General features: G+C 29.1%; 2 protein-coding genes across 2 annotated transcripts; both read left to right on the plus strand.

Moving 5' to 3' along the window:
• The first annotated feature begins 11485 nt into the window (after positions 1-11485).
• LOC123292247 (protein YIF1B) lies at positions 11486-14634 on the plus strand. Its single transcript, XM_044872823.1, has 6 exons — positions 11486-11633; positions 11695-11841; positions 11894-12051; positions 12117-12257; positions 12598-12721; positions 14082-14634. The coding sequence occupies exons 1-6, from the start codon at positions 11600-11602 to the stop codon at positions 14540-14542; spliced, it is 1065 nt and encodes a 354-aa protein (XP_044728758.1). The 5' UTR covers positions 11486-11599; the 3' UTR covers positions 14543-14634.
• A 3312-nt stretch (positions 14635-17946) lies between these two features.
• On the plus strand, positions 17947-27363 carry LOC123292163 (phosphofurin acidic cluster sorting protein 1). The gene is made up of 11 exons (XM_044872721.1): positions 17947-18290; positions 22079-22382; positions 22982-23141; positions 23237-23346; positions 23412-23786; positions 24476-24610; positions 24675-24892; positions 25162-25316; positions 25378-25601; positions 25840-26329; positions 26710-27363. The coding sequence occupies exons 1-11, from the start codon at positions 18157-18159 to the stop codon at positions 26847-26849; spliced, it is 2445 nt and encodes an 814-aa protein (XP_044728656.1). The 5' UTR covers positions 17947-18156; the 3' UTR covers positions 26850-27363.
• The last annotated feature ends 281 nt before the right edge of the window (positions 27364-27644 follow it).

The raw sequence follows: 27644 nt of genomic DNA on the forward strand, positions 1-27644 counted from the left end.
ACATATATCTCTTGCTTAGTACCACTTTGGTTTGATAGACCACTAGTACAGGTGTTTTGTAAGGTAAGAATAACTAAAAACTTTTGGAAATCATGCTTTGATTTTCAAGCTCAAACTTCCACTGTAAACCTTTGCTTTTTACCACCAATTAAGGAGAAGGGTACAAAATTTAAGGATCTTAAACGTTTCCTGAAAGATTGTAGAAACATTCATCAAAAATTCTAAATTTTTTTCATAAAATATGGTGGAAGCGCAAATAAATGTATATTGTATAATAACCTTCGATATGCTATATAATTTAATTGCGCTTCCAACATTTATTCACCTTGTATTGTGTATAATTACTTTAATAATTCATAATAGTAACATGAAAGAGACAGAGAAAGAATATCTATTAAATAGAATCTATGACTATTTGAAGACCATATGGTATCTGGTACTGATATCAGTCCAAAAGCAATAGCTCCATTTCCTTCGAAAATTCACTAATCAGAGCTCAGAGTGTATTTTATTCTTAGCAATAAAAGAAAACTGTTAATAACTGAATAAAGAAAATCACTGGAATCTTCATACCACCTTATCCGAATTAATGATGTTTGATTATCCTGAATTAATACACAGTTTATTTTCGTTGGAATAATTACCTCACAACTCCCATTCAAGCACTCAAATTGTATAAGTGTTTATATTTAAATAATGTTTTAGCGTGTCGTTTTAGCCTTCAAGTATGACTCATTGTATTAAAAAAACACTAATACTTTCGTTTATTAGCTAGTTAAAATATAAAAACAATTTTCTAAGAAATGTTATTTTATGACAGTAATGTCTGCGAATATATTTTTTAGTTGAATAGGTAATAAAATTCAAGGACATGGAAACTAAAAAAAAAAGGATTATGATATAAAATTCACAACTGGCATTGTAATAATATATCTACTGTCTTTCTATACTCTTCCAGAGATCAACTGGTTATTCCCACTCATAAACCGTTAATTCATTTTTGAATTACGAAATTTAACTATATCTGTCTATCAATCTATTATCAGTTTCAAAGAGGACTCAAGAGAATTTTCGGAGCAAGAAATAATAGCAAAAACTATTTATTTTAGTTAAATTACGTGTTGTTAAATGACGTGAGTCGATCCTTGTAGATAGAAATATTAGATGCAGACAGATAACCAAAAATAATAATAAAAAAAATTTTTTTTTTCAGTATGAATGAAATTTAATGTCTATCTGTTTGTATGTGTGTTAAAAACGGCTTATCAGTTTTTGATGCATTTTACTAACATTCTCGCTCTATTTTGAGCTTCTTGAGTATTCTAACATTATTCAGAGTTAATATTTTGTTCGACATAGTTTTGACGACTTTTAGACTTGATGTTCAAAAAGAAAAACTCTAGTATGAAGTCTCGGGTGACAGCTAGTAATTTAATATAATTTATTAATCAGTTATTTCTATCTACATTTTTGAAAGTTAAATAAAAATGTATTTTTTTAGTTTGATTAAGTTATAATGAAAGTAAATTTCACCTTCATTTACCTGATAGAAACTTTTTTTACCTTCGTAAAATTTCATTATTTTTTCTGTATTTTCGACTAATTTACTATTCTCAGAGCCGCAGTAACAATGGTTAATTTTGCTAGAAATCCAGTTTGATCGTAGATTTTTTAGGAAAGTGGATATCTTCGTCTTTCTAATGAATATATGTTTTCCATTTTTTCTAAAATAAAAATGCTTCCCTTCAGATAGTCGGTATTCGTTGTCGCTTTTTACCGAGTCTAACGTTTTGTAGATATAATATTATTTATTGTTGGTTTAAGGAGGAAATCAAAGTTTTGTAAAAACATTTTTAACTCTCTATTCTGTGTTTTATACAACTGAAACATATTCATAATGGTCACATGATTGGAAAATCTGGAAAACTTTTTAATGCCATGGAATTCCAATTATACTAGAATAGTCATGGAAATGTCAGGGTATTGTGTAAAAAAAGAAAAAAGTCACGGAATTTTATCACTTTCGTAGGAAACTTCTAAAAGTTGATATAATTTTTTATAATATTAAAAATTTTTATGGAAAATCTGGAAAAAATATTCAGAGAACAAACTTCTAAAAATTTATATAATTTTATTATACTATGTGAAATATATCATAGTATATTAAGTTTAGTCCCAAGTTTGTAACGCTTAAAAATATTGATGCTAAGAACAAAATTTTGGAATAGGTGTTTATAAAATCACCTAATTAGTCCATTTTCGGTTGTTTGTCCGTCTGTCCGTTTGTCTGTCGATAACTCAAAAACGAAAAATGATATCAAGTTAAAATTTACATCGTGCTCCGGACATAAAAAGTGAAGTCGAGTTCGTAAATGGGCAACATAGGTCAATTGGGTCTTGGGTCCGTAGGACACATCTTGTAAACCGTTAGAGATAGAACAAAAGTTTAAATGTTCGTCATAAAAAAATGAACAACTTTTGTTTGAAACATTTTTTTTTAAACATTACTGTTTACCTGTGGGAGAAAATTATATGGGAATATCAGTTATGTGTGACATGTATGCATGTGTAATGTGACAGTGTAATCAACAAGGTCTATACATGGTATTTCAACAAGAAACTCAGTCAATTGTTTGTTTTCACTTGTTTTTCTATTCGAATTATTTTAAAAAATGGCGCATACGATCGTACCTTGAGTCATATTTAGTACTAAGAGTACTAATTTGGTCAGTAATTTTTGAATTATTCACCTGGAAAACATAGAAAAGTCAGAGAATGTAATTTTGGCCAAGCGGTGACCACGCATCATATTCCATTCGGGATGTGCAGTTTGTACTTTTCCCGCGATTTATTATTTTTATGTCCATTATTTATAAATTGAAATTGAAATTGAACTCTTTTATTTCTATTTCAATAGGCGTTTCTTTTTCAAAAGTATAAAAATTAACTTATAATTAGAAGTTTATTTATAAAAATTGAACTATTCTTTTTATTGTTCAGTTAAACAGTTCATTATGGTAATAATTCTCAACGACACATACCTCTCATAAAATTTTATTTTTATACCGGGTGTCTTGAACTATCCGTATACCCCCTTTAAAATCAAAATTTTCTGTTGAAATGTGAAACTTAAAATCTCTATTTAGTAAATCGATTATTTTGAATCGATTGAACGTATTTCGAAGCTCCTATTGTAACTGGAAGTGGCTTTTCCGATTCGTTCTCGTTACTAGGAAGAGATAGAAGAACACTTTGAATTAGAAAGTTGTTCCTTATATACAATTACTAAAATTTTTTTCCGGAGACATTTTTTCGATAAAAGAATATATTTGGCATAAATTGATAAACACTAAATTGTATGGAAGTTTTAACATTTTATTTCTACTAATGCAATTTTAAATCAAAATGGTAGTGGACATATTGTTATAAAGCGTTAGATGAATGTTTTCATAGATTTCTCCGAAACTAGTCGGTGGAAGTTTAAAAAAACTATTTAAATAAAAGTTAAAACCTTAATAAATTATTCGAAAAAAACCGTTGTGCCCGACTATTTTAATTAAAATATATATATTTTCAATTTTGATGGTGAATTATGTTATAACTTGACAATATATGACGGGAAGCAGGAATAAAATTTTTTTAATTATTTAACTATCGATATTTCCAGAACCAAGGCAGATATCGAAAAATTGTATGCTTATTTTTCGTCTACATTCAAGAAGTCATAACAATATTCATCATCTAAGTTTAAAATAAGGTCCAATATTTCCAACCCTAAATTTCAAATTGGATTGCTGCTCGTACAACCTTTATAATTTTATAAGAATCAACTTTCCAATTTAAAGTTTCCGTCTACCCCTTGCCAGAAACGTGGGCGAATCTGACTAAATAAGCCATTATCGGTTGAAACAAGCAGTGAAAAATTCCTCATTTAATGACCATTCCAAATATTCAAAATTTACACCTCATATTCAAAATTTACAGGGGGTTTACGAATGGTCTAAAACACCCGGTACATTGTATATATTATACATATATATTGGGTATATAATAGTCCTAGGATAGGGATATTTATATATATAAAAGTATTCATTAACAGCAAAAGAATCAGGTCGCGACTACAGGTGGCACGCAATTTCCGGTCATGTAGGTCAGATATATTTAACGGCTAAATACAATGTAGGTTATTGGGTTATAAAATTTACACATACACTCAAGAATGTTAGCAAAAACTTCAAGCATTGTAGGTTTATAAGACACCTTTTAATATGATTTTTAAAGTAATACCTCGAAAATCGTTCACAGTTACTTTCAATTTTTTGAATTATTAACGAAAATGAATCTTAAAATTATCTTTTTGGATTTACATTTATTTACCGTTCATTAATCAATTAGTAAAATTGCATTTCTAATTGAATATATTAAGTCTTTTCAATGAAGTTGCCGCTTTATTTTCTAGAATTTATTGGCATCTGTTAAATCGAGCATAAATTTCGACGATGGCAAATAACAAATCATTATTTCGTTCATGATTTCCCTGGGACTTGATTTTGTAAATAGTAAAAATCATTATGGACTTTTTACTTTTGTATTTTTATTGGAAACCCTTCTATATGATAATGAAAGGCATTAAGGTTGCCACCTCAAAGTTCCAGTCGGGAGATAAACCAGAAAGTCGGAAGATAGAGAAATTGATCTAAATATACCACCAAATTATAATACTGTTCGATATTTTTGATTTTCAGTGTTTCTATGATTAAAAATATATTTGTAAATATATTTCAAGTAATTTTAAAAAAAAAAAGCTGCTCAGAGTTGTCGAATTTGCCTGCATACGAAACAAATAATCAAAAAATGCCTTTTATAAAATGTATATATGAACCCAAGTTTGGAATGCTTAAAAATATTGATACTACGAAAAAAATTTTGGTATAGGTGTTCATAGAAGAATTTATAAATTCTAACTAATTATAATCAGTCTATAATTCTAGCTAATTATAATTAGTCCATTTTCGGTTGTCCGTACTTCTGTGAACACGATAACTCAAAAACGAAAAAAGATATCAAGCCAAAATTTTTACAGCGCACTCAGGACGTAAAAAGTGAAGACGAGTTCGTAAATGAGCAACATATTGAGCAAAGTTTAAATATAAAAAATGTCCCTTATTAAAAAATAAACAACTTTTGTTTGAAGCATTTTTTTGTAAACATCACTGTTTATTCACGAGGGCACACATTAGATGCAAATTTTAAAGTATGTATTAATATGGGATTATCAGTTATGTATGTGTGACATGTATAGGTATATGTGTAATGTGATAGAGTAATCAACACTATCTATACATGGTATTTCAACAATTAACTCAATCAATTGTTTGTATTTACTTGTTTTTACTAAACTTTGGAGAATTTATGTTGATATAGGGAGTCGTGAGAGACTCGAGAGACACGATTTCGGGAGTATCTCGATCAAATCTGGAGTGATGGCAACGCTAACCCCAATCTTTAACTAAAATTGCTATGAGAAGTCTCGTCAAAAAATCAAGAAAAATGAGTTTATTAATTTATCATTTTTAAATAGTACTTTCGGTTCCAAACTTTCCATTTCATACAAGAACTCGCTATTTTTTTTAATTATACAAAGACAAGAATTAAGAAAATATATTTTCCCGAGAACCTCACAGTCGAAAAGTTCGATCAGCAAAATTTAGCATGTCTATAAATTTTATATAAAAAAACTTTTAACAAAAAGAAAACCGACTTCAAAAGAAAAACTTTTCCAAAACAAATTAATATACACTAAAAAGTAAAAAAATTAGAATAATATATTGTAGTTAAAATTATTGTTATTTTTGGAGTCGATGTCAACCAAGGAAACAACTCTTACAGAACTACATTAACTACATTATATTATCGTTATTTTTTATTTTTTGTGGGTATTAATTTGTTTTTTTTAAGTTTTTTTATTTCGTGATTTTTAGTGAATCTGAAGTACACTAACTAATTTGTCACTAAAAAAAGAATCATCGAAATCGGTTGGCGTGATACTGAGTTATTCGTCCATTTCGGGAAGCACCAGCTTGCAAATAGATAAAGAATCATCAAAATCGGTTCACCCGGCCAAAAGTTCTGAATAACACACACACACACAAAAAATCAGTCGAATTGATAACCTCCTCCTTTTTGTTTGAAGTCGGTTAAAAAGTATTTTCCATTATGCGTGATTTGATGTCTTGCACAAAACTATTTATTTAAATATCAAACCAATATGCGTGAATTTATTCATTTTCTTTTACATAATTAAAATGATATCTAATTAACTGCATTTACAAAAACTGATTTGCATTCATTTTAATTTATCGATAATTGGATTCGATATTATGTTTGACAGTAATTTATTGATGTTTCGATATGTTTGATAGTAATTTATTGATGATAATTTTCCACATGTTGCTTATTACTGTTAAAGATTATTCCTTTTTAAATCACTTGGGATAAAATTGACAAGAAAGGGTCCTGAAGTAATTCCATAATAACTAACTAATGTCGATCGTTCGAAATGTATAGCTACATACTAGACATACTTCATCGTAAATTTGTACCCATGACATTGTAATTTATGTATTTTTAATGAAAGTATATGTATCTAAAAACGATTAAACATGTTTAACTCGACATTAAATTAAAATATACAGGACGATCTAATCGATGATAGTGGGACTCTTCTATGGTAACTTAAAAATAATGACAAATACTCTTATAGTCGGAAAAACATCCTTTTCTACATACAAGTAGCCAAATTTTGGGAAGAATGATATTTTTATGAATGTTGCCAAAATGACTGTTTAGAAAAATTCTTAGTTCATAGCCCATGCTAAAATTTCAATTTTTGTTAGTAGCGGTTGGACATAGAAAAAGACGATTTCCTCGGCAATAAGTGTATTGAAAAACCACCATTATTTAAACTTTATCTATCTTTTTATGATAATATTCTTTTATAAATTTAACTGTCCTATATATCTAAAAATAAAATAGTTAAAAAAACAAATAAACACGCTTTTGTAACTAGCTGACCTAAAAGGTACAAAATAATTTCAGTAAATTCAAAAAAACCATTTTATCGTAAAAATGCGTTGGGTGTTAAATTTCAATTACTGTAAATATTTTCTCGGCAGATATTGCTAAGAGAAAAGTTATTATAAAATAATAAAATATATTAAAAAGCTCCCCACGCTTTTTTACGATAAAATGATTTTTTTGAATTTACAGAAATTATTTTCTATTCAGATAGTTACAAACGCGTGGTTTTTGGTTTTTTAAATTATTATTTATTTTGTATTTGTTAGTTTTTTAGACTATTATTTATTTCAAAAATTCAGTATAAATATGGTGGGAGCGCAAGTAAATGTCTATATTTTCAGATATGAAAATCGTTAATCCTGAAAATTATGATCAGGAAATCGAATAAACTTAAATTATTGTATTGTTATCGGTCCTTGATAAGTATGCCAAATTTCGAGATAATCCGACATTGTGTGAAAAGCATGTTAAAAAAGTTGAATTTCTTTCTGATTTCAGAAAATACATTATGCGTCAAAGCTGACTGTAAAATTAAAACTAACAGAGCTAATTATTTAAACAACATGTATTTACTTTCAATATTTAGATTTAATTTTGAGTTTAAGTTTAGATTAAATTTTGAGTTTAAATTATTGAAAAACGAACGTTTTTTGTTGTTAAACTTTATTTTTTAATTTTTCAGTGGTGATGAGACGAACATTAATATAATTTCAAAGTAGTTACACTACATTAAATAAAGTTTACTCTTTAGGTGCATTAAATTTTCATTATTCCTCAAATTAATTAATACTTTTATATAAAGAGTGTATGTTACTCGTTGCTAATTTTGCGATAGTCTGCATCAAATTAGCAACGTGTGATGGGGGTACAAACCATCACCAAATTAGCAACAAGAAATTATGATTAGCCTGCAATTCATGCTGACGATGAATACATCGTAGTCGAAATATGTATTTACATAATACAAAAATTGATCTAGGAAATTGGGAAAAAATCGAAATTTAATTCGAAAATTCCTAGAGTTCTCTTTTATTATCTTTGATAATACTTCTTCATCTACTAAGTGGCGATTTTAATATTAATATCAATAATTTTTTTATAATTTTAGTAATTTTAAGTTAAAAATCAGAAATCTTATATTTTATTTCTCTAGTCTGTTTTTCTGTCACACCGAGAGATCTTCCTTATTACTTTATCAATTTCCATGATTTATTCCTCATTTTAAAACTTATCGTGCTGGCTATAAATGATGAAAAATAGACTCACGATCTAAAAATATATATCGCTTAAGAAAAAACAGACTAGTGAACTAATATTAAGATTTAATTTTGTTCAGTATATAATTTGTATATCATATCTGTAATAAAATTGCCTATAAATAAAAAGAAAATAATAGCCTGTTTTTAATCAGGGGGACCGCACTGCCAAATTCTGTACTGATCGAGATAGTATTTTGACTTTGATGATTTCAGAAATTAACGAAGAATATGTTCACGAATAATCACTTATTCAATTTATATTCAATATGTGAACAATGTATGAGTGATGTACAGTTGATTTTTCAACAGACTTCAGATAACAATAATACAACCAAGAAGGTAATACAACAACACTCAAGTTTTTGTTGAATTTTTAATGAAATCGTTACTCACTTGATTCATGCAAGTTTCTATAGAAACCTTTTGTCACCTTGGTTTTACAAGTTGAAAGGTGATTGATATGTTATTATGTTATTAGTCAAGACAATAAAGGTCAAATAACTACCGATAAGTTTTTATTTTGAAACATGGTAGATAGAAAAATGAGAAAATCCTTTTTTATTTTCAAATATATCATAAACTCATCTCAAAAAAGTATTTTAATTGACACAAATATTATTAGTAAATATATTGATATAGGATTAATTTATTTCTCATAAACTCCATCTCGACTCTTTATAAATTATCCTTATTTCAAGAGCATTATAGAGCAAAACTATTGTTCATTGTAGAAATATTAACAACTTTAGTTCGGAACATTTTTTTACCATAACGATTTAATGAATGTAAAATCGTTGTTTAAAAATATATTTAAGCAAGTTTTTTTTTTTTTTAATTTTTACTTATACTATTTAAATTAATTTTTAGAAAATGATGTAGGTATTTCTCATGGCGATAGCAATTTCTTAGAATTTATAAATAAAATACTATTTTTCCTCTAGTAATTTTGCTTATAACCGGTAGTTTCTAACTAAAACAAATTTAAAAAACAGTCCTCATTAACAATTAATTGGCGCTAACACTTAAATTTGTTTAACAACAATCCAAATTAAAAATTATTTTTGGAAAATTTATTTTAATAATTTAAATATTTTTTAAATAACTTGATATTATACCATAAGAAAATGTTTATTAACTTACTTTGAAATCAATAAAATATAAATTTCTTTAAAAAGCACAATCGAAGAGCAACTTATAATATAAACAATATTATACAAAACACTAACTCATTTCAAAAGATGGAATAGTACTATTTTAGAGGCTATCGCACATGGTAGGTGTAACTGTAAACTACAACTTTAACTTAGAACGTTTGTTTTTGTTACCATGGTTACAAAGTTTTCTTTCAATGTTTTCCGATAATTTTTTATAGGAAACATCATATAACATCTATTATTATATTATGTCTATGTAGAAATAGCGTGTATAAAATCAACATTAACAAGTGAAAACAAACAATTGACTGAGTTAATTGTTGAAATAGCATATATAGACAGTGTTAATTACTCTATCACATTACACATATACATGTCACACATACATAACTGATAATCCCATATTAATACATACGAATTTTGTAAAATTTGCATCTAATGTGTGCTTTCGTGAGTAAACAGTGATGTTTACAAAAAATGTTTCTAACAAAAGTTGTTTATTTTTTAATAAAAAACATTTTTTATATTTAAACTTTCTCTAACGGTTCTATCTCTAACGGTTTACAAGATGGGTCCTATGGACCCAAGACCCAATTGACCTATGTTGCTCATTTACAAACTCGACCTCACTTTTTACGTCCTAAGTGCGCTGCAAAAATTTCAACTAGATATCTTTTTTCGTTTTTGAGTGTTCGTGTTCACAGACGGGCGGACGGACAACCGGAAATGGTCTAATTAGATGATTCTATGAACACCTATACCAAAATTTTTTTCGTACCATCAATATTTTTAAGCGTTACAAACTTGGATCTAAACTTAATATACTATGTATATTTCATATATACATGGTATAATATGTCAATTTCATATATACATGGTATAAAAACCCAAGATTTAAAGCATCAAACCTTAGAATTATAACAGAGTATATGTTAAGTTTAGTCTCGAATTTGTAACGCAAAAGTTTAAATATAAAAATTGTTCCTTATAAAATAAAAAATAAACAACTTTTTTTTTAAACATTTTTTGTAAATATCTTTGTTTTTCAGTGAGGGTCTAAATTAGGACGAATTATTAAACCGATCCGATAACATTAACGGGATCAAAGGGTTCGATTTTAATGGAAAATTTTTCGTTAAAAAATTCGTTTCAAGACAGTTAGATCCGGTAGTAAAGAAAGTTATCGGGAGTATAGAAAATGTTTTACTCCAGTAAATAATTTATATTTGATAAAATTAAATGCCATACATACAAAAATGGAAGTAATAACAAAATTTTCATTACTCGTACAATGAATGCGCCTGTCATAAGAATATATTTAATTAATTTTTAGGAGTGTTACTTTTGCTTAGAAAATTAAATTCAAAATTCTGCAAAACATGTATTTAATTATAATTTTTAATTATTCTGCATAACTGTCTTAAATATAGAATATGTTATGTTGAATATTAAAAATAAATCTTGAAAATAGTTCAGTTCCTGAACTATTTTCAACTGATGAACTTCAATTTTTACGTAAGTCCGGTTCTGTCTAACATGACTTAAAAGAAAATTTTCTAATATTCATAGCACTGGAAAAATTCAACACAAGTCAGAGATTGAAACAAATTAAATCTAATCTGATGAATTAGAAACCGACGATAGTACAAAAATGAACTGGATTCTAACATTTGCTGCTATAATAATAAAAAGAGACAAAAAGATACACTTTGTTAATATTTATTTGTTTTTCATTTTGTCATTAATTTAATGGAGTTTTCTATTAAATTTCATAATTAGCTTCAAGCAAAACTTAATAAAACTAAACGCATTAACTATTTTATGCAACAAATTCCCGCTTAATTACAAATAACAAGGCCTCAACGTCAGTTTTCAACATAATCAAATGCTGTATGTTGAACAAACCTTGAATTATTATCACATAATTTTAAGGGAGAACGAACCTTAACGAAAATATTTTTATGACAGTGACACAAGCATTAAAAACATAACAAAATATATCGATAATGCAGATGTCTATAACTCATGTAACCAGCCAGTGACGTGTAAATAGAATGGTTTTATTAAATATTTAGTAAAAATTTACGTTTTTTATCGCATATCAAAATGAATTATAATTCCAATTCAAGTATGAGGCATAGTAAGTACCATAAAACAATATATTTTTGTTGAATTGTTAATAAAATCAATCATTATGACAGGCGCAAGTCGTAAACCTAAACGGGTAGTTGATGTGAATGTAATGGGAAATCCAATACCATCGGCTGCACCAACAACTGCACCTTACAATCCATATGAGAGCTTTCCCATTGCAGCACCAAATCCAAACTCAGCACCTCTAACAACAGGTTTGATATTTTAAAGGTTATGTAACATATATGTAGTGACTGTTAAATTTAGATTACAGGGGACCATTTCCTCAAGGCCCTGTCGACCAGTATCCGCAACAACCGTTTTTGGGTAATCAACCACAAAATCATGCACCTCCTGGTCATCAACCGTTTAATGTATTGTCACAGCCAGTCGTTCAAGATATGGCACTTCAATACGGTCAACAGGTAGTATTCGAATCATACCATGAACTTGAATTGAATAAAAAATGTTGGAAATATTAAATTTTTAGCTAGCAAGTACTGGAAGAAAAGTTGTGGAAAAAGAAATAGAAAAATATGTTCCAGTATCAAAATTAAAATACTATTTTGCCGTAGATACTAAATATGTTGTTTCAAAATTAGGATTATTATTTTTTCCATTTTCTCACACTGTAAGTTTTTTATTTACATATATTTTAAACGAACCGAGCCATTTAGTTCCTTCGCCTGTCTAAGCATAAGTTTGATCTTAGACTCTAATTAAATGTAGATGGATAGTACTTTTTGGATAGCACCCGACAGAGCATTGCGGCCTATAATGGTTCCAATTGAAATAAACGCTTGTGGAATGGGATAAAGTTAAACCTAAATATAAAACGAAGTAGTCCTACATTGTTGGTCTATATTTTATATCAAGTCTATGAGATTATTTTGGCAATAATAATTCAAATTATATTATGTAAGAAATATTTAAAAGGATTAAAACATTTTATCCCCAAAATTTTATTACAGGATTGGTCAATTAAATATGAACAAGATAATCCAGTCCAGCCACGGTATGAAATCAATGCTCCAGATTTATACATACCAGTAATGGCTTATGTAACATATGTGGTGGTAGCTGGATTAGTTCTAGGTATGCATAAATTGATAAAAATTATGTATCGCTCTATTTTTTAAATATATAGTACAGTGCAACCTCGATATAACGAATCTGAAGGGAACCAGTAAATATTCGTTATATCAAGTAATTCGTTAAACTGAGGTTTGTTATATTGAGGTTAAGTTGGTCTAAAATTCGTTATAAAGAGGAAAAAAGTGTCGGAACCTCTCGCGACATGAATTACATACTATGGAGTATACTGCCCACCAATAACTGTCATATATTGGTGGGACTTTATACGTTATATAAAGGTTTTGAATTGACGAATTTCGTTATTTAGAGGTATTTAAATTTTTTATGTAGTTGAAAATTCGTTATAAAGAGGCTGTTCGCAAAAAATATTCGTAATGTAGAGGTATATTTTATATTGACTCTTATGGACAATTCAAGGGGATTGCGAAAAATTTGTTAAATCGAGGAATTCGTTATATTGAGGTTTGTTATATTAAGGTTGCACTGTATAAAGAACTCCAAAAACAACAAAAAATCGATTCATTTGATGGTCAGATGTATAGTTTGCGAAACACTGATGAAAATCTATTTAAAGTAATCTTCAAAACAACAGGACTTCGGAAAATATCATAAGGATTCTGGCGATATTATAGAAAATACTCGACAAATCGTCAAATGAACCTGATTTTTGCTGTTTTTGTCTTAAATTTAATATTTTACCGAGCATTATTAAATTCTAAAACAAAACTTACTTTATTTTTGATTTCCAATTTCAATAAAATTTGGAAAAATAAAAACCAAAAATTCAAAAATCGTGTCTATTTGGTGATTAAATGTATACATTCTGAGATATCGTCCAAAATTTCAGAAAAAGGTCGATTTCTCGAATCGATTTCAGTCGATTTCTTAGAAAATATTTGTCTAATAGTAAAATGAAATGGATTTTCGTGCCTTTTCATAATTAATCTCGGATATCAAAACTACCTAAACAATTTTTTTTTGAATTTTTTTATCTTACCAAATAAACCACAAAAAATAAAAAATTTTGTTTTCAATTTGAATATCAATATTAAATTTAGGTTATTAATAGCCAAAAAGTAATATCATTTAACATCAAAGTTAAATTATTCACTTTTGCTAACCGAAAACTGAATCGATCTAAATTTAAGGATCGATTGAGTTTTTTTTTTATTCCTAAAACATTTAATAATGCCAAAAGTCTTGGAAATTGGCAGCGATTGAATGGTTAGAATTTTCTTAGATTTTTATGTTTCATACGATTCTTAAACCTATCTTCACGGTTTTTTTTTTGTTAGCTAGCACAAGTTTAACAACAGATAAAAAACCTAGGAATATTATTTATATTTGTAATATATTTTAGGTATGCAAGACAGATTTACACCAGAACAAATTGGTATTTACGCATCATCAGCCTTAGCTTGGACACTTGTAGAAATGGCTGTATATATGGCAACACTGTATATAACAAACATAAAAACATCACTTCGAACATTAGATATACTTGCGTACAGTGGCTACAAATATGTTGGAATTATATTGAGTGTTCTAATTAGTTTAATATTTGCTAATACTGGTTACTACATAGTTCTATTATACTGTAGTTTAGCGTTAGCATTCTTTTTAGTACGTGCCCTTAAAGCACAAGTACTATCCGAACATCAGAATGATCCACGTCAGACAACACATTATGGGACAGATGTAACAGCTGTAGGTTCCAAACGACGTCTTTATTTTCTATTATTTGTAGCTTTAACACAGCCATTGCTCAGTTGGTGGTTATCTTTACATCTTGTCAAGGCAACACCTCCACCATCGTCATAGCATCTTCAAGTGAAATCTTTTGTTTAGATAATTTTTATTAATTTTATTTTTTATATAAAAAAAATTTTGCAACTTTAAATATGAAAAAAATGTGTATTAAAATTGAAATTAATGATAGGTATATATTATAAAAATAACATAATTTTCAAAAAAGATTTTATGTTTAGCAAAAATTTATTTAATTTCCCAGCGTACTTGAATCATTTACTTTTGCATTACAAACGTATATTTGTCCTGTTGATTGTTTTTGATAAATAAACTCAATTATTTACATGTGTAAGTTTATTTCTAAATTTGGATTCCGATTTTTATTTTTCACGCTATTTAAAGGTTACTATGCTTTTTAGACATAGTGTATATATTTTCAACATTTTGAAGTGTTCCCTTTTCATGCCGGAAAATACAAACAATTAGAATACAACATACCAATCTATCTAAATGCTCAGTTTATGGGCTGAGCTGAAACTTAAGTTTGAGTAGATTATAAATAAAAATTGTATCCAGATACAGTAGAACCTCGATAACTTAAACCTCGGTAACATAAAAACCTCTGTTACTTCAAAAAGTACTATGTTTCCTTCCCATCAGAGCCCAAAACCTCTATAACTTAAAATACGCAACCTCTATAACTTAAATAAATAATCTCTGTATAGGCCCTCAGTAACTACATAGAAACATTTACATACCTCTATATTAACTAGGGTACATAGAAACATGTACATACCTCTATATTAACCTTTACCTAACATAGACCCTTGATAACTTAAAACCTGTATAACTTAAAATATTTTGTGTTTCCCTTGGACTTTAACTTATCGAGGTTCTACTGTATTTAGAAAATTATTTGTAGTTTTACGTTTCCAGTTCTAGCTAGCGAGAAATTCGCTAGGTAGCTCAGCCCTACATTCATTTGGTTATTGGGTATAATTTTTTTTTTTTTTTAGATCCAAATTTTTAATTTATTTAAAAAACGTATATACAGCTTAAACGCTGAAACACCAAGTCAAGTAATATGGCGTTATAACATTGATCTTTCAATAAACATGATAAAGATTTGTTATATGATGTATCGAAATTAATATTCGATTTATTAGGGCGTAATCATAAGAAAACAGTGACGAGTTGGCTAAATTATAGACACAGAATATCTAAGTTATTAAAAGAACGTAGCTTACTAAACACTTTTAAATGTTAACTTAGTTTACTTTAGCGCATGAAGTGTACACGTGCTTATTTCAGTTGTTTTTACTAAAATTGAATATGAATTAGCAAGTATTACAAGTGACCAAAATAAATCATGTCGTACGACAAAAGATTTGACATATTATTCGCGACTCCAAGATACCATAGATAGCGCACTGTAATGGCGGTTGAAAAGGATGTAATGGTAAACATTATCTTAGAACATATAGTTAAATGAAAACAAACAAATTGACTGAGTTAACTGTTGAAGTACCATGTATAGACAGTGTTGATTACTCTGTCACATTACACATACATACATGTCACGCACATATAACTGACATACCCACATAATACTACAATTTTGCGCATAATATGCGCTCTCACGGTCAAACAGTGATGTTTACGAAAAAATGTTTCAAACAAAAGTTGTTTATTTTTTTATAAGGAACATTTTTTACATTCAATTTTTTGTTCTATTTCTATCGGTTTACAAAATGGGTCCTACGGACCCAAAACCCAATTGACCTATGTTGCTCATTTACGAACTCGGCCTCACTTTTTACGTTCTCAGCACGCTATAAAAATTTCAACTTGATATCTTTTTTCCTTTTTGAGTTATCGTGATGACAGACAGACAACCGAAAATGGACTAATTAGGTGATTTTATAAACACCTATACCAAAATTTTGCTCATAGCATCAATATTTTTAAGCGTTTCAAACTTGGGACTAAACTTAATATACCTTAGTATATTTCATATCATGGTATAAAAAGGAAATTTTTATTAATTGACTAGAGTTGTGAATAATACAAAATAGATTAAACGTTCTATGATTTTTTTGTTTGTTAATACCATGCATAGATGTTCAACCATCATTACAGTGCTGGCTATTGTATCTTAGTACAGTAATTGTCAAAAAACTATTCAAAGAAAATCTATCTAGGAAGAAAATGTAAAGGTGATATGCCTTTACTTGAATGACTTCTGTACGAAACAAATTTTAAACCAATTTTATTGCAGCCAAGACGCAAATCAAAATACGTATATCGTGTGTGTAACGCGTGATGCCATACGATTGGAATAACTTGAATACATGACAAGCGTTACGACGGAAATTACATAAAATGTACAGATTCTATAGCATGAACCTTTTAATTTAATCATGTTAAAAAAAATGATGCTGTCTAATGTCGCACGCGATTCAGCGTACGCCCTGCCTTATAATAGTGACATATTTCCTCCTATCAATTATCCCAACTACCTTGAATCTGAATTGTTTTGTTATGAATAATATTTAAACAATTTACATATTTAAACTCAAACTATTTTTCCACAAAATTTGTTTAATTTATACATAAATATTAATTATATTGGTTCAGTAATACAGTGGTTAGAGTAGTTATAAAAACCCACAATTCGCGAAAAGGATCAAATATCTCTTTTTAGATCTACGGAAGCGATAAATATTGGTTACAATTATAAGGGACGAATTTTGCTGAGGGTGGCGTATAAGGTACAAATGTGCAAATCGATCGGTCCTAATCGGGTGATTAGAAAACCGTTTTTAGTATCGCGCCCAGAGAGGGGCAAGATGAGCCTCTCTTGGATTTTAAGATTCCACTGATTTACGCATAAAAACATATTTTTTTTAAATATCAGTTTTCAAATGATAGCATAACATTAACGATATATCGTTAGAATAGCCCCAAACAGCTCTAAATTTATATTTTCGTGGCCCTACTTCAGTAAGTTGTATAATATAGTGCCGGCACCGGATATTTGTCATATTCACACGGGGCGCGAAATTCAGAAATACGTGCCTGATACATATTTTTACCATAACTTATTTCTAAAATTTATTTAGTATTAGATTAGTATTGCGATTTGCGAGTGACTAGAATAAATGAATCATGTCACCTGCATACTGCATAGCAAAACTTTGACATATAATATTGTTGACATTAATAATTTATGTTTAGGGTGACATATTTCCTTCCTATCAATTATCTCAGCTATCTTCACTCTTGTTTAAATTGTTTTGTAATGAGTAATAATTAAACAATTTACATAATTTAAAATACAAACCTTTTTAGAACAATATTTGATTAATTTAAACATAAATATTAATGTAATTGGTTAAATAATGTGCATTTTAATTCATAACATTTATCAGTTGCAATTTATATATTATATAATTAGGTTTACAAGATGGCGTTAATCTCATGAACTTGTGCAAGTTCGTTAAATCGTTATTTGAATTATAAAAATGTAATTCGTAAAATAAAGTACTCGATATAAGAAATACTCAATAATCAAATTCTACAGTATTATATCAAAATTATATTCAACAAAATATACAATAATAAAAATGTTATTGTACATTTACAGTGAATTCATTGTTTAAAAGTGACAGTTGTGATTAAAATAAATGTCAAAAATGAGTAGGGTTGGGTCTGGTGCTAGTGCTTTGCCCTGCAATGCACCCGGGGCTGTTAAACCGGTGCCGATGAAGTTGTTTGCAACATGGGAAGTTGATCGTACTCCTTCAAATTGTATTCCAAGGTATATATTACTATTTTTTTACAATATTCATTCATACTTAGGTCATAATAGAAAATATTATGTGATGACAAATAAGTTAGGGAACCGAAAAATTAAGTGTTAAACTAGTGCCCCTGCCTTTATTTGCCTATATTCGACTATAAAATAATAAGAAGAAATTTTGTTTGTCGTCCTTATTTTCTAAAATTATTGATAACTGAAAAAATAATATTGATGATTTTCAATATGAAATGAAAATTTTACATTTATTACAAAAAATGAACCAAAAACGGTTGTTTGCTGGTAGGAAAATTAAAAGTTTTGTTCCATGTTTATTTTTTTTAAATGGTTTTTGTATCTTTTCTTCACATTTAATACATAACAAGATCATGCCGCTCGAAATTTCTCACATATAATATTAAAAACAGGAATATTTATTTCACTTGTGAGAAATTTGTACACAAGTGTGTAGCATAGAAAAAAGTTAAATTGGTTCAACGATATAGGTGTAAGAGCAAATTATGGATGTTGATAATGTAGAGATAGTTAATGCAATGTTACAAAACATCTCGAAGAATGATAAAATTAATACTCGGCGGAATTGAGGAAGTACAACGTCCTGATGTTTGTAGCTTGAACTGCCTACTCATCTCCCAAATGCTCTGTCTGGTAAACTTCTCAACCTAGTTTCGATCTGTTACAACCCTTTGTGTTAGTATTAATCCAAAGTAATTATATTGGATTTTTTTTTTTTCAATTTTTCTGAAAAACGGTGTCTATATAGGGCTTTTTATTGTTTCGGATAGATGTCAATCAAATAAAGACATATTACGTATCTTCTATCTTTGCCAAAAATAGCCGGTGGCTAAAGCCAAAATATATTAAATTTTCTTTATTTGAATACCTTTTTCGATAACTGTCCGAAGCAAAAAAAAAAATCGATGAAAAGGTCTAATGAAGAATTTTTTAATCCACGACGCAAAAAAGAGGTGTTATAAGTTTGATCGCTAAGTGTGTGTGTGTGTGTGTGTGTGTGTGTGTCTGATATGTCTGTCTGTCGGTCTGTGGCATCTACGTATCGTAACTTCTAAACGGATGAACCTATTTTTATTTTTGTTTTTGTTTGAAAGGAAATTTAATCGACAGTGTTCTTAGCTATGTTTTAAGAAAATAGGTTCAGTTTGGAAAGAGCTACAAGGAAAAAAACGCATTTACCGAGTTTTTTTTTTTTTTTTAAATTTTGTAAATTTCACTTGTTATTCTAGACTAAAGTATCGAGTCCTAGATTTTCATTCCTTCAGATCTTTAAGAATACGCCACTTTTTGACGTTGTCAATTGAATAACATCTTATTTTAAAATGCATTACTTTATTGATGTGGAAAACACAAGCGTTAGTTCAAGCAAATCAATCTGAGTTCATGTTCAAGGAAATGAGACCTCTGTTTGGTTGACGTCACAACCGTGTCCATGGATCTGAGGTCCTTATTGCCATTGTTCTAGGTATTTTATATATCAAAAACGATATTCGGTACATTTATGATATGTGCCAATAGATCCCGTGAAACCTTGCCCACTGGCGTTCATTAAAATCAAAATGTTTGATAGGAGCCAATAATGACAAGCCAGTAATGGCTGCCACTACTGTGTGACGGGGGCTATAAAGTTATTTCATCCAAGTAAGTCTAAATGTATACAAAGAGGTCCTTTATGACTGGACTAAGTATAAATAAGGCAATTCTTCCGCTTCCAGTTGACGAATTTTTAAGGGATCGGATTAAATTTTTATCTCTTCAGGTGAAAAATTTTCACTGGAAGTGAAGTTGGTTTTTGAAAATCTTGACTAGTATGCAAGAACTGGACTTTTAAAATTCCTAATTAAACAAAGAGCAACATACCCACTAGCGACGTCATACGTGGGTATCGCCATAGAGATTACATATGAAACTTTGTTTTGCTAAAAGGATAAGGACAACCTTTGAATACAATCTTTGATTGCTTATAACTTCTTCGTTATTTCAATTTTAAATTTTGCCATGGTATCATATCTAGTTTTACATTTTTATGGGTAATATGGCCACTTCGACAGCAGGATTATCCTCTTTTGTTATCAAGAAGGGCACAAAAAAACTTTTTAAGACTAGATGCTGGGGATTCATTTGGCGTATATCCCTCTTTGCTATTATGTATACTCTTAAAACAAGAGCATACAAACTACAAAATAAATTCAAAAATTGAACTGTAGCTCTCTTACTATAGAGATCGAAATCATGGGTAAAAGCGAATATGAACATAAATGAGCTTTTCCTGTATAGTTCTAAAAATTAGGGTAACTTGAAATTGTATAATATAAATAATTATGATACTTATAGATACTATATTGAGTATATAATTAGGTCGTGACTACTTAACCGTATTACACCATACCATACTTATTTGTTATCATCATTCATTAGGTATTAGGTACATATTATGTATTTGTTTGGTATGTCAACACATAGTCACACATACAAATAAGATTTGTAATTGATTTATTATTTAAACTAATACTACAAATGGAAAACATTATTATCATTATTTTAATTTTGTTGTTTTAAAAAATTATGCAAATTATAGTTTTAAGAAAGGTAACAGAGAAAATATGTTTATACAAGCATGATTTCCATTTTAAAGTAAAGACCACCGTGTTATAGCCTTCACCGCCCTTGCTCTCACTTATCTCCCTTCCATAACACTCAAAATACTTTTTATTATCAATCAAAACTATTTCTTTTAACTGATAGTATCTTTATTAATTAAAGCCTATGTGTTATTCAAAATTAACTAGCGAAGCCGGCGGATAACTGCTGTCTTTATAAATTATACTCTATGTGTTACTGACGAATGAGTTATATTATTGTAGTTTCAATCAAACCCATTCAGTAGTTCTTGTGTGATAGCGTAACAAAAAAAAAACAAAAAAAAATTACTTTCGTTTTTATAATTTTTATATAAGGATTGAAATATAGATTTTAAAATAATTGCTCAACTTTGACAGGAACAATGTTTTCTTGTATACAGACTTACAGAGTGTCCACGAATAACTGACGGCCTTGTTGCATCGGATAAAAAATAAAATTCTAAGGCGAAAAGTGCTCTTCCATTTCTTGATCCGATGCTCTTACACCCACCCTCCCTCTCTACACATTCAAACATATGCATACGAATACGCCAGCCCAACGTTGAAGCTCTCGCGTCTCAAACTCTTGCCGCTGTAATACGCCTATTTTAATTAATAGCTAATTACCCGTGCTTCGAATAAAAAAATGGAAGAGGATTTTTCGTTTTATAATTTTATTTTGTATCTGATGCACGCTGTATAGAATACTTATTAGAATATTAGTCATATTTTCCGCGGAAATTAAGACTTATGCACTGTATCGAATATCAACGTTGGAGGAGGGGGTGTTATGAATCCCATCATCCCATATTTGTAAAGGCAGGTTTATAACACATGCATTTTTTGTGACACAGAGGTACGCAATATAAACGCGGCTGAAGGCAGATGTATTTTATTTACCCGAAAAATATTAACAAATCTACAAATTTGAGTGAAAAATTTATACCAACTTGGAATTATATTTCATCTTAGACGATTTATTTTAGCTTGTAAAAAAATAATGTAATGTATTTTTATTAACATGAACATTTTCAATTTAACGTTTACAAAAGTGTACAACCTTATATATTTTGTATGTTTATTAGTAAATAGTAGTAAATAATTAGTAATTGTACAATAATTTGTACAAACCGTTATGTTTTTCAATTTTAGATTATGCGCATTAACATTAACCAGAATCATTATTCTAAAGCCGTTGGGCACAGATTTAGCATCGATCTCCATTGCTGTGAAAATGCAGTCTAGTAAACGAACGTTACGATCCAATGAAATCATGTTACCGGCTAATGGTCTATTAGATACTGGTTTAGAATTAACATTTAGTTTACAGTATCCGCACTTTTTAAAACGAGATGGAAATCGTTTGCAGGTTCTACTACAAAGACGGAAACGATACAAAAATCGAACGATGCTTGGTTTTAAAACGCTTGCCGAAGGATTTATTCGTATGGATCAGGTAATTTGAACGAACTAATAATTTAAATTCTCCTGATTTTCCGCGCTGTGATTTCTTCGCATAGCATTTTGGGTGGTATTATAAAAAATGCTCACCGAACCGTCAAAGGAATCCAACTTTCGTATTTTGTTAATCAAAATTACTCTATATATTAAATTTTATCAAGTTCCAAAATAAAAAATAGTTTCTGATTTTTTCGATTTTTTTATATCTCTTAAGATAATTACAAAAAAAGCTATAATTATTTTCCCCCCATTTCGATAAAACTCAGTATATAAAGTAATTTTGGCTAAAAAATGTTTTATTTGATATGACATTGGATATATAATTTCTTAGATATCGTCCAAAATCTTATAAGAGCGAGTTTTGTTATCGATTCAAGCAATTTAAAAACAAATAATTGTCTAGTTTAAAAAATTCCAGACAATATTTTGTTTGGAATTTTTGCAATTTTTTAATTTTATCCAATAAGACTCAAAAAAAGGATACAAATAAAATCACGATAAATTATACTGGAAAATCGGGAATCTTCAGGGAATATTAAAAATTGATTTTTGTACCCACCCTAATGAATAATTTTTTTCGCCAATAATTGATAGGTTCTACAAAAGCAAATGGATTTAGAATTGGAGTTGGTAGCTGATACTGGAAGCAAAGAAAAGAGTGCAGGGTTACAAACAGTTGCTAAAATTTCAGTAATTCAGCTATCATCTACACCGGTTGATCAAGATCAAAAATCTACTACTTCTATTTTGACAGGTAAATTTCCTGCACTGGTTGCGCCCAAGTTTAACTAGCAAGCATTTGTATATTGATTGAATTCAGACTTTTCATTAAAAATCATATTTTTTTAGATCGAGGTTTCAGTGATGAAGAAGAAGAAGGAGAATTTACAAGTGGAGAAGACGAGGGTCAAGATATGTCCGACAGTGAGCCTATTAGGAATAAATTACCTCATACTCGCGTAAGTTTATTAAATTCCATGATAAAAAAAGAGTTCGCTTTATAACTTTAGAGTTCAATTTTCAGCATAACTTTAAACAGCGATTTGTATCGCTTTTACGACGATTTCGGCAAGCCGATACAGAAGGAAGTAGAGCAGCTCTTGGAGCAACTAGTGATATTCAAGCTTTATTTAACGAATTAGATTCTTTAAGTTGTGATGAAGATTCTGGTGGCGATCAAGAAGACACTATGTCAATATCGAGTACACCCAAACCAAGTTTACGCCCATTCTTTAGCAGTAGTAGAAGTCTTTTAGATTCTCAAGTCACTAATCAAGATAATACCCAAGCAGATGATAAAAATCAATCTGGAAGCGACGGTAATCCAGATTTATGTTGGACTGATCATGAAGCTCAATCTGATCCTCAGACTGGTTCTCCACCGAGAGAAAAAGAAAAGGTATGGATGCTTCAACAAAATTAATTTTAGTGTGATAACTTTTTGTTAAAATTCAAGCTGAATATAATTGTTTAGAAAAGAATTATGCCGCAATAATCGAAGCAAAATCTTTTTGTTTCGCGTATTTTGAAGTTTAAACCGAAAATCTTATTATAATACATAATTTTTATTCAATCATAAATATTTTTTATCGCCTTCAAAGTGGGTATCATAAGTATGTAAGCTAGCGTTTTTCTTAGTCTTCAAAATATTTAAATAGACGCTTTTTAGTATAGCCATCAGCTTCTTAAATGAATTTATGGGTCTATTTCATGATAAAATATAAGGAGTCGGTTTTATGGTTATTCGATGAAATTTGTTACGTTTTTTCCTTAAATTCGGTCACATTTGCTGCCTCACGCAAAAACGTGTGTACGTCTAAATATTTCTTTCGGGGGGGTCGCATTTATAAAAGATTAAACCATCAGTGTCGAAAAAAAATGCAATGAGCATCACTAACTATTTAGGAAAGGTTGATGTGGTTTTCGTTAATTTTTTGAACTTTTGTATCGCTTATACGACCTTTTAGTCTATAGAGCGTACCAAAGAAATACATTTGTTTCTTTGGAAAACCAGTTTAGATTTAGTATTATAGCTATTTTTTTATATTAATAAAAAAAATTTAATATGGTGTATCATCTTAAAATTAGGATAACATGGAAAGAGACCGGAAGTCGCGATTATTCCGTGGCGGTCATAGTTCAGCAACAAAAAAGAAACATTCAATAACTAACACCTTAGATAAGTCAACTGATACAACTGCTAATGCACCTGATAATTCTGCGGTATACTTACATTTGAATATTAATTTCATAAGTTCGAAATTTTTAATTTTTGTAATTTTTTTAGCCAAGAAAATCGTTTTTAACATCGTTGTCAAGAGTGTTGCCATTAGATGATAACACTTTACCGGAATATATAGCTTTAGTTGATTCAAATGTCCCTATAAGCTTAATTCAAAGATTTGAACAAACACCATATTTTAATAATATACGCTTAATTCAACCCATATCTCCTTCAGAATGTCGCTCAACCATACAAACATTATTAAATAAAATTCATAAATTGTAAGTATGCTGGTTAATTAACTTTTCTGAAAGGAAGTCCGTTTATATCAAATGTGGATGACGAATTTAAAGAATTGAAATTTAAGTTAACATGGCAAAGATGTTTATAAATATTTGCTAAAAATAAGTTTTTAAAAAACCTCATTTAACTCGTTCAGTTCATGCTTGCTACGTTTGTTCGTTGTCAAACCTTTGATGTCACGGACTTTCAATCTTTAATCTATACAATATACCTATGTTCAAGTAAAAATTCTCCTTTTTTATTTAAGTTGTAATACCTCTGCAAAAACTCCTTCTGTCATTCGAGTTATTGTTATTGGAAGTGATATACTCACATCTGCATGTTTACGAAATTATGTGGAACTTTTATCTAGTAGATCACCCGAATGGCAAAATTATTTACGCTTCTATATAGTGCCAATTGGTAAGCTGCATATATTATTTACTATGATCAAATTTTAAATCGGTTAATAAATTGGTTGCAGGCAATAACAGTATTTCGAGACAATTATCAATGTTAGATTCAGGGTATGCGGCTTTATTTCCCGTCGAAGGTGGTGGATCCGGAGAACGAAGTTCAGAAGATTTATTAACTCGAATACAACGATATATTGTTAGTTCATCGCCACCCGTAACTTGTTTACCTTTAGCTGAAGCGATGCTTACTTGCCATGATGAGAGTAGCCAAATATTTATACCATTCGCAGCTGTAAGAATATTATATTTGCATTTTATATAGACTTACATTAAATATAAACTGTCTCTGAGCTAAAAATAACGCACCATGGTTATTTTCAACCAAGTTTGGTAATAATGAAAATTTTTAAAGGGTAAAAATAATACATATACAGATCATAGAGATTATTTAATAGAGAAAGTTTTTATTTAATATGTGCCTGTGACTTATTATAAACACACTTGCATATTTGGGTTTTATTATTTTGCAGGAAGTTCGTATAGGCTTAACAGATAGTTCGCAATCAATGTCTGTAGAATTGGATGATAATTTTGGAACCACAGTTACTGGTTCAAATCAAGGAGGAGGAACATCTGGTCTTTTATCATCAAGTCCTCCAGGACCACCATTAACTCCACCATCTAGTCCTAATGTACAAGTCCGTGATTTAGTTTGGGAACCGTTAGAATTACAATTAGATTATTGGCAGGTTATAAAGAATACAGACTCGAATAAAAATAGACCTGACGGTAAAAATTCATTAAAAGGTTCATTTCGAAGTATTTTTGTATGCAGAACACCTGGATCGACAAATTTAAGTTTAACTGTTAATTTTGCATCCAAAGAGAAAAAACAAAAGATTATGCGATTGGGAAAGAAAAAAGAAAAGGATAAAGAAAATGAGGCAAAAAATCAAACAATCGAAGGAATATCTCGTTTGATTTGCTCAGCAAAACCATCTCATAATGCCCCATTAAAAGGTATGTTGTATATTAATTTTTATTTACCCTGATCACTGACTGACTAATAAAATGAAATATTGATTCAATCGCTAAATCGATCCGTTTTTCGTATTTTTTGGGCTAAAGTCACTCTATATACCGAGTTTTGAGTTGCGTTCGATTTTTTCCAAGAGGAAATCCAAAATAAAAACAACCCTTAAGAAAATTGCGGAAAGATCGATACAATTTTTGTTATTCAATTTCGATAAAATTATTATATACGATAATTTTGACCCAAAAAATACATAAATTTTGTGATTGGATTGTGACATTTGGTGATTGGATGCATAATTTTAGAGATATCGTCCAAAAGCCCTTACGAAGAACGATTTTTTTGATTTGTTAATCATAATTTTCAGTATACATTGATGGATCCGAATGGACAGGAGTTAAATTCTTTCAATTAAGTTCAACTTGGCAAACGCATGTCAAACATTTCAGTGCAGCTTTGGTTGGATCGGTGCCATGGTCATCATTGCCATCTAACGATATGACGTGAATCAAATATATATCATCTGGTAATAATATTATAAATACATAATCTAAATCCAAGTAATCAGACGTTAAATAATGTAATCTATTTTGAGTTTGATGAAAAAAAAAATTGACGTTTATATATTAATTTACATAAACAATAATAAAGAAAAATTATTTATAATTATAATACTCAATATACACACCGATTAATAAAAGTCAGATACACAAACTACTGTATCCATATTTAATTTTTTGCCAAAATATTCCATTTTGCTTTTTAAATATATTTTAGAAGAAGAGATGTTTGAAAAGTATTTGAGACAAACAATGGAACTGGTTTTTTCAAAGTTGTTTCAACATGTGACAATATTGGCCTCACTTAGTTTAGTGTGACCGAAATGGAAAATTCTTAGCATAAAATGAACGTTGGATGTAACTAGTTGTGCAGCTTCTGATTCTGAGACTTTTATTAATAGGAATAAATAATAATTTTGATGAGTAATCAAATATTTATAACAGTTTTTTATACACATTTTATTTATAGGATGTGTAAATTTAATATGATCGAAGCGATTATCTTGAAATTAAATAGTTTTATTTTAAAATTTTATTATAGTAGAGTGTCAATTATTCGAACTAATTGAATCTGAAGATCTTCTTCCTGTATTGGTTGGCAATAATAAATGATAATAAAATATTGTACTAAAATGTGGACATTAAATTTACGGGAAATCATACTTTATCAACATTATAAATCGTACTTAAACATAAGGTAGAACTAATATAGTCAATTGCTTAAAAATCCCGTATATATTGA

This window comes from Chrysoperla carnea, chromosome 2 (assembly GCF_905475395.1).
Source record: "Chrysoperla carnea chromosome 2, inChrCarn1.1, whole genome shotgun sequence".
NCBI classification, from domain to species: domain Eukaryota; kingdom Metazoa; phylum Arthropoda; class Insecta; order Neuroptera; family Chrysopidae; genus Chrysoperla; species Chrysoperla carnea.

Excerpts from the sequence above, each read along its gene's own strand:
- LOC123292247 (XM_044872823.1), top strand. The coding sequence starts at position 11,600 with ATGAATTATAATTCCAATTCAAGTATGAGGCATA. Across the intron at positions 11,842-11,893 it reads CTCAGCACCTCTAACAACAG|ATTACAGGGGACCATTTCCT; the intron begins GTTTGATATTTT and ends TGTTAAATTTAG. Across the intron at positions 12,052-12,116 it reads CACTTCAATACGGTCAACAG|CTAGCAAGTACTGGAAGAAA; the intron begins GTAGTATTCGAA and ends TTAAATTTTTAG.
- LOC123292163 (XM_044872721.1), top strand. The coding sequence starts at position 18,157 with ATGTCAAAAATGAGTAGGGTTGGGTCTGGTGCTAGTGCTTTGCCCTGC. Across the intron at positions 22,383-22,981 it reads GATTTATTCGTATGGATCAG|GTTCTACAAAAGCAAATGGA; the intron begins GTAATTTGAACG and ends AATAATTGATAG. Across the intron at positions 26,330-26,709 it reads TCATAATGCCCCATTAAAAG|TATACATTGATGGATCCGAA; the intron begins GTATGTTGTATA and ends CATAATTTTCAG.